This window comes from Ambystoma mexicanum, chromosome 5q, assembly GCF_040938575.1.
Source record: "Ambystoma mexicanum isolate Mex_15411 chromosome 5q, UKY_AmexF1_1, whole genome shotgun sequence".
Taxonomy (NCBI): Eukaryota; Metazoa; Chordata; class Amphibia; order Caudata; family Ambystomatidae; genus Ambystoma; species Ambystoma mexicanum.
This window is the reverse complement of record NC_090933.1, coordinates 279,132,826-279,144,961: the sequence shown is the minus strand read 5'-3', so window position 1 is coordinate 279,144,961 and position 12,136 is coordinate 279,132,826. Positions and strand designations below refer to the sequence as shown.

The 12,136-nt window shown below is 45.4% G+C and overlaps 1 protein-coding gene across 2 annotated transcripts in view; it reads right to left on the bottom strand.

Annotated features, from left to right (window-relative positions):
- The window catches only part of CD226 (CD226 molecule), a 446,184-nt gene that overhangs the window by 24,397 nt on the left and 409,651 nt on the right, over positions 1–12,136 (bottom strand). The window contains exon 5 of one of the 2 annotated variants that reach the window (XM_069620780.1): positions 10,924–10,993. The exons of the other annotated variant lie outside the window; for it this stretch is intronic. Within the exon in view, the coding sequence (XP_069476881.1) occupies positions 10,924–10,993 (70 nt within the window). The remainder of the gene's footprint in view (positions 1–10,923; positions 10,994–12,136) is intronic. 2 annotated transcript variants of the gene reach the window in all.

Here is a 12,136-nt window from a genome sequence, read left to right as displayed (position 1 = left end):
GTTTGCAAGTTGGTCATATCTCCCTTCTCCACCCTGAACACTGCCACCATTTACCAGCCTCCAGGGCCGCCACCATGTTCCTCTCTGAATGGGCTGACTTCTGCTCTTCCTTACTTTCCTCCACATTCAACCTTATCCTACCAGGTGACTTCAACATCCAATTGAACTCCCCATTCACTGACCTCTGCACCTCGCTTTCCCTCCCCATTCTCCCTTCTGGACCAACTCACTCAGCTGGACACACTCTGGATGCGCTCATACACTCTGACCTCTCTCTCTCACCCCACTAATCTGTCCTCTCTCCTGGTCTGACCATCCTCTCCTCCCACTTGAGTCCCCTTGTCCTCCTGATTGCCCCCCGAAAGTCCCACCAACCTTGTTCGCAAACATCCGTCCGATGAAGCAAGTGTCTGCGGCTGCTCCCACCTTAATCCCCCTCAATCCCCCACCTCTGACTCTACCTCTGGCCCTGCCCTCAGCAACCTCCACCTCTCCATTCCCAATAGTCTTGACATTCTTGCCCCAGTCATGAGGATCCGCCTGAAACCTATCTCTAAGTGTAACAGCTGGTACGACACCGAAGTGGCAGCCCTGAAAAGTAAGTGCAGGGCAGCAGAACGGAAGTGGCAAACCTCAGACTCATCCTTTGACAAACTGGCTTTCCACCTGATCCAAAGGCACTACAGACACGCCATCCATGCCAAGAAAAGGTCCCCCATTCAAGCACGGGTTTCCGGTGCATCCAATAACACGGCTGAACTTTTCAAGATCTGCAGAGAACTAGTCAACCCCACCTCAGGCTCCTCCTCCACCTTTCCTTCACAGGCCCTCTGCAATGCACTGGCCTCACACTTTGCCTCCAAAACAGAGGACATCCTTACACCCTTGCTACTCTCCCTCACAACCCGTCTCACACCCCCTCACCTTCATCCCCCCTCCCTCCTCCTTCTTCACCCCTGTCACACCTGAAGAAGTTACCAGAGTTGTCCGCTCCATGAAGGCCTCTTCTAAGCAGGATTCCCCCTGCTCATCCAGGCCCATCAAGGATAACATTGTCTCTCTTGCCCCTGCTCTCACTGATTTTTGCAGTCACTCATTCCTCACAGGATCTTTCTCCTTCTCCCTTAAGCACTCCCTTGTACGCCCACCCCTGAAAAAACCTTCATCAGATCCTATCTGCCAACTACCTCCCTATTTCCATCACCCCTTTTCTGGGGAAACTGCTGTAGAAGTTGGTTTTGTCCCAAATCAACTCACATACATACATACCAAGCATACAGGGGCACGGAAACTGCTCATCTGAACACCTGTGAAGAACTGCTTGCATCTCTGGACTCCGACTCCCCAGATGTCCTTATCCTTCTCGATCTCTCCTCTGCACTTGCACTTTCTGAATACTCACAAGGCATAGTAGGTTTGTCCTTTTTTTCCTCTTCCCCCCCACTGCTCTTATGTTATTGTCTTTTTAATGTATTTTAATGTATTTCCCACTACTGCTCCCTCCCCTGCCCTGTGGGCGCTTTGAAACAGTATTTTATTATTGTATAAGCGCCTAAAAAGCCAACAATAAAAACAAAATGTATTATGATCCATTAACAGCAGGAACATTTACATAAGTGTTTCATAGATAACATTAAGTATATTGAAGGGAAACACCCAAGTTGATCGAAAGAAAATGGTTGTATGGACCATTTGGCCGAATTCAGACTGTATAAAAAAACGGAAGCCCAGAAATACCAAACATGAGGATCAGAGGTTGCGGGGGTGTACCCTACTTCCCTTTTTCATTATTGTTGGGCTTCGGGAGGTGCTGGGGTCCCCCCCACTTCCTTGACAATGGAAGCAGGGGACCCAAAAAATAGGGGGAAAATAGAACAAGAGACCCTTCAGCGTCAGATCCGGCATGCGTTAGAGGGACGGAACTGCCGCTGCATGGGTACAGGAGAGGCAGTGGCAGCCAGCACAAAGGTAAGTAGTTGGGTGAAGGGGGTTTGGTCTACAGCCAAAGTTTGGCCAAAGTAAAAACTGATTTGTGGCGAAATCGACTACAGTCAATTTCGCTGCGATTGTTTCAAAACAACCTAAATCTATATTGAAGAAGAACACATTCTTATTTTCAACATAGCATAATATTCTATGTTCCTGGATGTCCTTCAAAATAAAATATTGCTTTGGGAATGGTCATTGCTTTTTTTCCTGTGCAGGATGCAAGTGCTTCATTGGTCCAGTTTAGAGTGATACCCTTTTCCTGCAACAAGTAACAGGATATGCACTTTAAGGTTTTGCATACGCAGCACTCTTTGTACAGTTCAGACACCAAATTATCTCTTCCCTAATACAGTCACAAACATTATGCACATCTTGACCTGCTTGAACACCACAACCTTTCAATGGTGGTTGCCCTCCTGCCAGATTTACTACTAGTAGCAACAAGTGAATAATAATGATACACACAAAACTGGGAGGAGATCGAAGGCAGAAGTATTTTTAAGTGATAGCTGCAGGACAAAGAGGCGGAGGGATATTTTTAGGAAGGCATACGTAAACAAACAATTACTGTGATTTTTTTAAGTTGAAGCTCAACAAAGTGTGGCTATATGTTTCAATAGTGTGGCCCTTTAACACAAAATTGTCGGGACTACAGATAAGCTGTAGCAAAATCATGCTACTGATTTCGACAACCATGGGCTTGTAATCCCAATATAACTTTCAGAAAGATAATTTTCCGCCTGAACGTTATTTTACCTGAATCATATTGTTCTCAGTTTAAAAGATACTATAACCAAAAAAGTGATGGGTAGAAAGTTTGGGATAAATAGGAGCCACTGCAACTGCTCTGGGCAACCTTCCACAACACCGTTTTTTAGCCCATTTACACCATTGCAAAAAGGGGTCCAGCTATACGCAAATCAGTCAGGTACTGCCACCAATGGCAACAGCCCAGCCCGAACGCCTGGGCCAGGTCCCCTCTGCATGGAAACACAAACAACACCAGACATGTTTCAGCCTTGCTGGGCCTCATCAGTGATGTGCAGCTTGATTCCATATGGTGCACTGAGCAAGGGACCCACATCTGTGCATACTCTCTCTCACACAGGGAGACAGAACTATAACCAAAAAAGTGATGGGTGGAAGGTTTAAATTAAATCTTAATCACTGCCATTGCTCTGGGCAACCTTTCACACCACCATTCCTTAGCCAATCTGCGCCATTGCAAACGAGGTCCAGCCATATGCAAATCAGTCAGGTACTGCCACCAATGAGAACAGCCAAGCCCAAACTGCTAGGTCAAGTCCCCTCTGTGCAAAAAACACAAGCAACCTCAGACATGTTTCGGCCTTTTGGGATGAGAACTAGCCTGATTTGCATTTGGTATTTCCCCTTTCTTAATGGCTTGGCAGGGGAAGAACGATGGTCTGGAGGGTTGACCAGACCGATGCCAGAGGTTAAGATTAACTCTAAACCTGCCAGCCATCACCTCTTTTGTTTTGCCTTGGTATATAAGGTAGACCTCTCTATGCAGAGGGTGCAAATGTAGTTATTTCTTTTATTTAAACTGCATAAGAAGTCTCACTGACTAAATACAGATGTCTACATATAAGAAACTGATACCGGATGAAAACAATGGTTTACATAAACCATTGCTAAACCATAGATTTACAACAGTTTACAGCAATGTTACAAACTATTTGTAAACCTGATGTCTACTTGGTGTTTACACAGCATGTTGATGAGCATTCATTCGACTTGCAACTTGTTTACAAGAATGTAAATTATTAGCAAACTGTACATTTAGTATGTTCTATATATTCGCAAACATAATAAACATAATGTTTTAATAGTATGCTTTAGTTTTGTAAACTATAAAAGCAAGGTTTACAGCAGTGTTGCAAACCATTTGCCAATTTGATGTGTGTAGTTGTTTTTTACACATGTCGATGAACGTACTTTAAGTTTGCAAAGTTCTTCTGTTTTGTACACCAAGCAACTCTAATGGTTACAAAATTCTGGAACTTGAAGTCCAAATGTACTTGCAAATCTACATGGTCTGTGCATTTGTAAAGCAACATGTAAACCAAAGGTGCACAAAATAGTTTACTATGCATGTAAACCATTGCAATCATATAGCTCCGTGAAAGGAGTCAACCGAACTGAAGCTGCCAACAGCATTTCAAAGTTCTTTTGCTCCTTTTTCCCACTGAGTCCTGCTAACTTACCCCCTACCATCTTGCTTTACAGAGTCGCAAGAACGCCAAGGAACCACGCAAGTGGCGACAGTGCGTGGTATAAGAACCTTTGATATAACATAACGTAACATGCAAATTACAAAATTAGTAAAGTGTATTTCACACAGAGTGGGGCACATTTTAAACCTAGATTTAAATAGTTGGGCCCTAATGAAATTAGTCTGGCGGGGAAAATTATACATGTGTACAAATCATAGCAGATTTAAAACCTTTTTCGTTAATCTTTGAATTCCATTGGGCCTCATTAGGACCCAGGCGGCAAGGGGTTTACGGCGGCGTAAACAGCGCTGACCCTTACCGCCTGATTCCGCCTGATTCCGAGGTCCCTTAGCACCATGGAGGATTTAACACCTGCTGGGTCGTAATGAGGCCCATTGTGATTCTTGACATAACTAATTTAAAAGCAGGTCAATAAACCTGTTAGGCTGGGGACATTTTAGAAGCCTGGATTTGTGCATTGCAGAAAACCATCTTCAGAAAGTTTATAGCTGAATATGATATTTCACAGGGAGATTTGTGTGTTCATGGTTTGTCTAAGCTGCCATATTGATGGCAGAGTAGATGTTCTATTCATAATTCATCTCATTGAGTAAAACTGGAGAAAATTACTGAGCTGGGGAATTGACGAAGCTCTCCTTAATATGATTCCCCAATTGCATTCTGAGGGGGATGTTGGTATCCGCTTAGAAGGGACTGGTCAGTTTACTAAAAGTTTCTGTACCAACAGAAGATCAAAGCAGGGGTGCATTTTGGCCCCATGCTTTTTAATCTCTATATGGCTGACCTGCCTGCACCTTTAAGTTAATGTAGGAATTTTCCCCCTAAATGGGGCTTTAGACATATACTGCTATTATCTTACGCGAACAATAGTATACTTATGGACCATGCTCGGATCGGTCTGAAAAGATGCATGACCATGCTATTGGAATATTCTAAAGAGAATGATTTGGCAGTAAATCCGAAAAAACTAGAATTATGACCTTTAATACAAAAAAGTTTGTGATCCAAAAAGATATTAAGATTTGGGAGTGATAATTTGCGATCATGCAGGCTTCAGTATGCTTGGTTCCATCTATATTATATGGTCTTGAATTTTGGGAACCTTGAGAATCACAAGGACAATAAATGGCTTGATCTTATAGAAGGCTCCCTACTAAGTCACATTTTAGGCCTATTGCATGATGTTCCACAAAGTGTCATTAGACTACATCTAGGATTAATGTCCCTATCTACTAGTTTAGAGATTAGGAAACTGACCCTGAGGCTGAAAAGTGAACACACAGGACATTCCCATATGCTTACTTCTGAACTAGACGCAGAGTGCAATAAAAACTGGGCTGTCTTAGAAGGGCATGTAACAATTTATTGATGAAATTAGAGTGTACCCTAGATCTGACACTTGATATCCATATACTGTATATAATGTATATACATGACCTATGGACTCTCCATATGGCTGCTCTGTTCTATCCATACTCTTCCTCACACATAAATGGTGGCATCCATTGGGAGGTCCTTCTTGTCTCCTTTTCCACCTCCAGGGCTATCATGAATGTCTATCGAAATGGGACCATCCGGGTACAAGGACCTTAACCAAACCTCTTACTTTTTGATAGGCTCCTTCCTTGCCTTATCAACTTTCCTCTTTCCTCCTCATGGGCTCCCTTGCCAACTATGCCCACCTTGGCTACCTTACCTCCTACCAACCTCACCACCTCCCTCACAACTCCCCCTGTGTTGTTTTCAACTGTACAGGCTCCCTTGCATACTCGCACTACACTGACAACCTTGTCAGCCTCTTCCACCCTGCTGCCCTGGTCACCCGCTGCCGCTGAATATGGAGCTCCTGTGCCTCCTGCGGACCCTGCCAGACTGGCTCCCTTGCCATCTTCCACTATCCAGGCTCCCTTGCCTGCACCCTCCTCACTGACACCCTTGTCATCCTTACCTCCTCTGCCTCCTCCTACTTCTATCTCCCAGGCACTCCTGCCGCTTACAGGGAGGACCTCTGTCCCCTGCACTCCCCCAGCCCCCCCCCGGAAGTGCTTCAAAAGTGACCAAAAGTGACAACCTGCCCCAGGTTGCCACACTACACTCTTGCTCTGCTGTCAAGCACTCCTCTGACATCTGCCACCTCCTTCCTTGATGTTCTTGCTCTTACTGAGACATGGTTTAAGGACAGTCTGTCACAAGTTTTGACACACTTCTGCCTGAAGGCTCCAAGATCCTCTCTGTAACCAGGCCCAACAGGCCAGGAGGTGGAGTAGCCTTGATCTTTCCTGAGTGGATTCCTGTTTCCATTATCCCCACTCAGGCCTACTCCTCTTTTGAATGCCTGGTCTGCAGGCTCTCTCTCTCACCTGTTGCCTCTCTTACTCTGGCCACCTTATATTGGCCACCTGGCCAGTCCACCCTCTTCCACTCGGAATGGGCTGACCTGGCCTATTCTCTCCTCTCCTTCTCTTCCCAACTCCTCCTGCTGGGGGATCTTAACATCCTTCTCACTCTCCTGACTCTTCTGGTCCTTTCCACAACGTGTGTGACTCACTTTCCCTTTCCATTCTACCCTCTGGTCCAATGCACACTGCTGGCCACACACATTGGATGCTCTCACCTCTACAGACATCCCACTCTCTATTCCTCTCACTACCTCACTCTCATGGACTGATTATTCTCCTCTCTCTTCTCACTTGAAGCTCTCTTCCCTTTTAGCAATGGCACACACTACACCACCTCCTGCCTTCAAGGTCCTCCAACCCATGAAAAGAGTGTCAGTGGCTGCCTTTGCCTCCACCTACTCTCCTCCTTCTACTCCTGTGGCTGACTCCCACCATGAAACAGCCCTCTCTAACTTTCACCATTTCATCTCCAACACTCTCAACATTCTTGCCCCTGTCATGAGGGTCTGACTGAAGCCTGCCAAAAAGTGCAACTCTTGGTACAACTCCAATCTGGCTGCCCTTAAACGCAAGTGCAGAGCAGCAGAACAGAAATGGGGATCTTCAGGTGCACCCTCTGGCAAAATAGCCTGCCGCTTTCTTCAAAGGCAATATAGACTTTGCATCCGCTCCAAGAAAAGAGTCTACCTTCAGGCCTGCATCTCTGTGGCATCTAATAACGGCCAAACTTCTCGAAGTCTGCAAGGAACTGAACAACCCTACTGCATCTGCATCATCGACTGTACCCACCCAGTCCCTTTGCTCGGACCTGATTGCACATTTCACCACCAAAACACAGGACATCCTGTCCTCTCTCTCTCCTGCTCCCCCACCTGCACCATCTCTTGGGCCCCCCTCGGACATCCCTAACCCTCCTCTTCTCCTCTCCTCCCTTTCCCGTGTCACACCAGATGAGGTCACTAGGCAAGTCCGGTCTATGAAAGCCTCTTCCAAACAGGTGGACCCTGCCCCTCCAAAACCATCAAGGACAATATTGACCCTTCGCTCCAGCCTTGGCCGACCTTTGCAACCTCTCTTTCACCACTGGAGTTTTCCCCTCTCCTCTCAAGCACTCTCTTGTGCACCCTCTGCTAAAGTTCTTTTAAAATAAACTCTGCCGACCCGTCTATTCTGGCAAACTATCGCCCGATCTCCATCACCCCTTTCCTGGGAAAACTCCTGGAGAAGCTGGCTATCACTCAACTTACCCTCAACGCTGAATTTGTTGGTTGTCTCCATGGTCATCAGTCTGGCTTTAGAGCATCCAGAGGCATGGAAACTGCTCTTCTGAACATCCGTGAAGCCCTGCTCTCAAATCTTGACTCTAACTCTGTCTCTGCCCTTATTCTTCTCTAACTCTCTTCTGCTTTCGATACGGACAACCACAACATCCTGAACACCCATCTCTGTGTTACCTTGGGCATCACAGTTCAGGCCCCAGCTTGGCTTGCCTTCTTTCTCTGTGACCGACACTCCCAGGTGGAACTTGGGTCCTTTCTCTCTACTTGTGGTGTCCCCCAGAAATCTAACCTATCCCCTGGTTTTTCAATATCTACATGGCCCCCACATCCCACAGGATCTCTACCTTTATCACTAACTTTCAGTGTTATGCAGATGACACACAGCTCTCTTCCAGGGTACCCTCAGCCTCCTCCCCCTCCTCGCTGATCATTGACTGTCTATACACAGTTCAGTCTTGGTGTGCTGCTAGCGATCTATGCCGGAATGCCAGTAAGACAGAGATCCTCCTCATTGGGACCCCTGCTCCCGCTTTCCTATTTTCACAGTGGCCGACCGGAATGCCAGTAAAACAGAGATCCACCTCATTGGGAGCCCTGCTCCTGCTTTCCTATTTTTACAGTGGCCAGCCTCCATTGGCCCTACCAATGAGGCAAAAAATCTAGGGGTCATTTTCGACTCCACTCTCTCCTTCTCTTCTCACATCGCAGACATCGCCAAAAAGTCCCACTACCAACTGCACCTGCTCAGAGGTATTCTAGCTTTTCTCACTTTCCCCCAGAGGCTCACCACCTTGAGAGCCCTGGTTCTCTCTAGGCTGGACTATTGCAACAGCCTCTTTCTCAATCTTCCTACTTCTACTCTCCGTCCTCTACAACTCATCCAGAACAGAACTGCAAGACTTATCTTTGGCCTCAAGCCCAGGGATTGCATACTCTCCCACTAGAGTCCTCGCTCGTCCTCCTCCAACTCGCTGCGTGATGTCGCTTTCACAAACAGAGATTTGGGGGGAGATATTTATCCTCTGCAGGTGCCTCCTCTGGAACAGCCTCCCTGCCTTTCTCCATCTTGAGCCGGTGCACCTTAAGTTCCGGAAACTCTTCAAGACCTTCTGCTTCTCTTCCTCCTTCTCGCTCCCTCTCCCCTGCTATCCTCTGTTATTTTTCTCTCCAACTTCCTTCCTCCTTCTCCTCCCTAACTTTGTTCAGTTTTTGCTGACTGTATGCCTGGTTCACCGCCAGAGCCTTACAAGTTCCAGGTTCCCCCAGCAGTCTTCTTGCACTTGCCTCCAGGCTACTGCACTTTTGTCAGCATTACTGCACTTTCAACTTACCCTCATGAGCGGGGTAACCTCTCTGCACATAACCCAGGACCCTGCTGGACTGGACGCTTTGTTTCCCCACACCCCTCCGTTGCACCGCCGTCTGTACGCATGCAGGACCTAACTGTACTAGGGCTAGTAAGTTTGTCTGTCCTAACTGCCCCACCTCCTTTGCCCCCCCCCCCTCACTAGCTTGGTCGCAATCTGTAACACTTCATGCACTTGCACTAGGAGAAATGCCTTCAGGCCTAATATGCTAGTTAGATCATTCGGAAACTGCAAAGCCTAAGAATGATTACTGTACTCCCTTGTTCCCTTCCCGCCTTGATGCGATTTGAAGCACTCCACCTGTGTATAAGCGCTGTAGAAATAAACTATTACAGTTACATTAATACAATTTCGTAAGAGAGCCTGTCTTTGGGACTATTGTGTCAATTCAGAAAAGGTTGCAAAATATGTCTCAATCCAAGAAATGGTAACACAGTCATATATATTAGGCAGAGCTCAACGGTATATGTCCAAATGTCCTAGTCCTGCTATGTGAATATTTTTTCTGCTGGCCAGAGTCAATCAGTTACCTGTGCTATCAGCAACGGGTGCTCGATTGGGAATTTTGCATGAGAAGAAAGTCTGTAGACTTTGTTTGAAGCCAACACTATCGAAACTCTCAGAGACATTCTCCTTCAACGGCCAAAAATCAAGAAGGAACGTTTTGAACTACTAAGTAAATTGGGTTATGATACTACTACTATAGATACGACTTCCTTCTGGGGCAGATGTATGCTGTGTTCTACCTCTTCAATGATCGCAGCTGAATGGAATTTATGAAAATGGCACTGAGACGGCTGAAAGCACATGCACCTTATAAACCCTGTAATGTTGTAATAATGATGATGTTGAACTGTATGTAGACTGTCAATATGGGCATATGTTTTATTTCATGGTTATTGTACACTTACAGGTTTTATTGTGGAATGGTTGGTGTGAAAAGTATTTTATACTATAACACGCCAAATAAAAAAAACAAAAAAGAACAACAACAGAAAATGAATCTCTCCTCAAGTGTCCAAACAGAGATAAGAGTAATGTTAACAGGTGCGGCATAACGCAGCGTACTGGTCAAAGGTCACAACCTCTCCTTTTAGGCACAGCCAGGAAGTGCCCAAAATTCACAACTTAAAATGCACACGTTTACTTTCTGTCAGTTATTGCAGCCCTTTGAAAAAACTAAGGTCCATTCCAAGAACAAACTTTATCACACAACCCATGACTGCATTGATAGAGTCGCCTAAATGCTATTTCCCAATCAATTTTAATTTCAGGAATAGAGTACCAGACGTTTTCTGTGCACTGTGTGAGAGGATTCAGAATACTGGTGGCGAAGTCAAACATGGTTCTTTCTGTGACTGCACTGCTGAATACCTCACCTTACGAATTATAGTAATCTACCCAGTGCAACCTGGGCCAGGAATACACATATTTATGATTCTGATTGATCGAAAACAACTCTTGTGAGCTGTCAACAGAGCACACTAAATATGAGATCGTGCAGACGACTTAGAAAGTGATTTTGAATCAGTGAGAAATTCAAAGAACCTGACGTGGCGGGCGGCAACAACCGCTGATGCATGCCTTACCGGCCAAACACTGCATTGGTCCTCCAACAGAGCCTTCTTACCTGGGTCTGATTAGGGGGGCGTGCCTTTGATTTGACCACCCTCTTCTCTTTTTCCCTCCTTTTCTTCTTTCTGCAAGCAAAGATTTAATATCAATAGCAAGGTATGTGTTTATTGAACTCCACCCTGATATGTGATCCCTTCTATGCATAATATGACTAACATTAATTTTCAAACAAAATATTAGCTAGGTAAATACTTGATAACGCATCAATTCCCAGCATCAACTTTAGAAACATAAATAAAATCATTTCAATATCAATAAAATACAATGGATAAAAATAACATAAGTGTGGGTAGGAGTAGAAATTAAAGTTTGGAAAAAGGGTGACCCACTTTTAGAAATGATAGTGTGAACCTTTATGTCCTTTGACCTTACATTGGATAGCTTATACAGTTTAGATGTGTGTAGGCAGAGCAAGTTTCAATGTGAGTTGTAGGGTTTGCCCAGAATTTCAAAACTGATTAAGACCTAAAAATGACAGTGTTATTAGTTTATAACTATGTAAACGTAGGCCTTGGTCCCAGTTGCGAGAAATACTGAAGCACTGCCATATACTGCTTGTTCATCCAGAGGGTGGTCTGGATTCAGCCTGTTGACGAGGGACGAGGGGCATCTGGCTGTTGGTGTGGGTGCTGGCTGAGAAAAGTCCCCCGCTTTTGTCCTGAGCCAACTTTGAGGGCCATGTGTGGGTGCGTGTGTTTCCTCTGAGCAGACTGGTGGTGTGCCAGCAAGGCCGAATATGGGTCACTTCGATTAGGCAAGCATAAGTTTGTTGACTTTTGTGTATTTATGAATGATAAGTAACGCATTGTTTGTATGTTCTATTGGAATTAAGTTTGTGAATGTTATGTTGTGTCACTGGGTGCATGGCAGGCCGTCTGGAGATGTGTGCGTGCCCAATTGAATTTTAAAGATAGGCCACCAGTCTTATGAAAGTTATAACAGAGAGTCCGCAATGGACTCTTGTGGTGTAGTAGTCTAGTGTTATCCCTCAGGGATTTAGGTTGTTTGACTGAGGTACAAAATCACAGCGAAATTGACCGTAGTCATTTTCGCTGCGAATACGTTTGAACCTCGGTACAAAAAACTAAAACCCATGTCCCCCCAAAACCGCCAGTATATCCATAAACCCCCCCTACTTACCTTTTCTCCATCCGCCTGTCAAAACACACATTTACTTGGAGGAGAGAATCAACACTCTCCCCCGAACC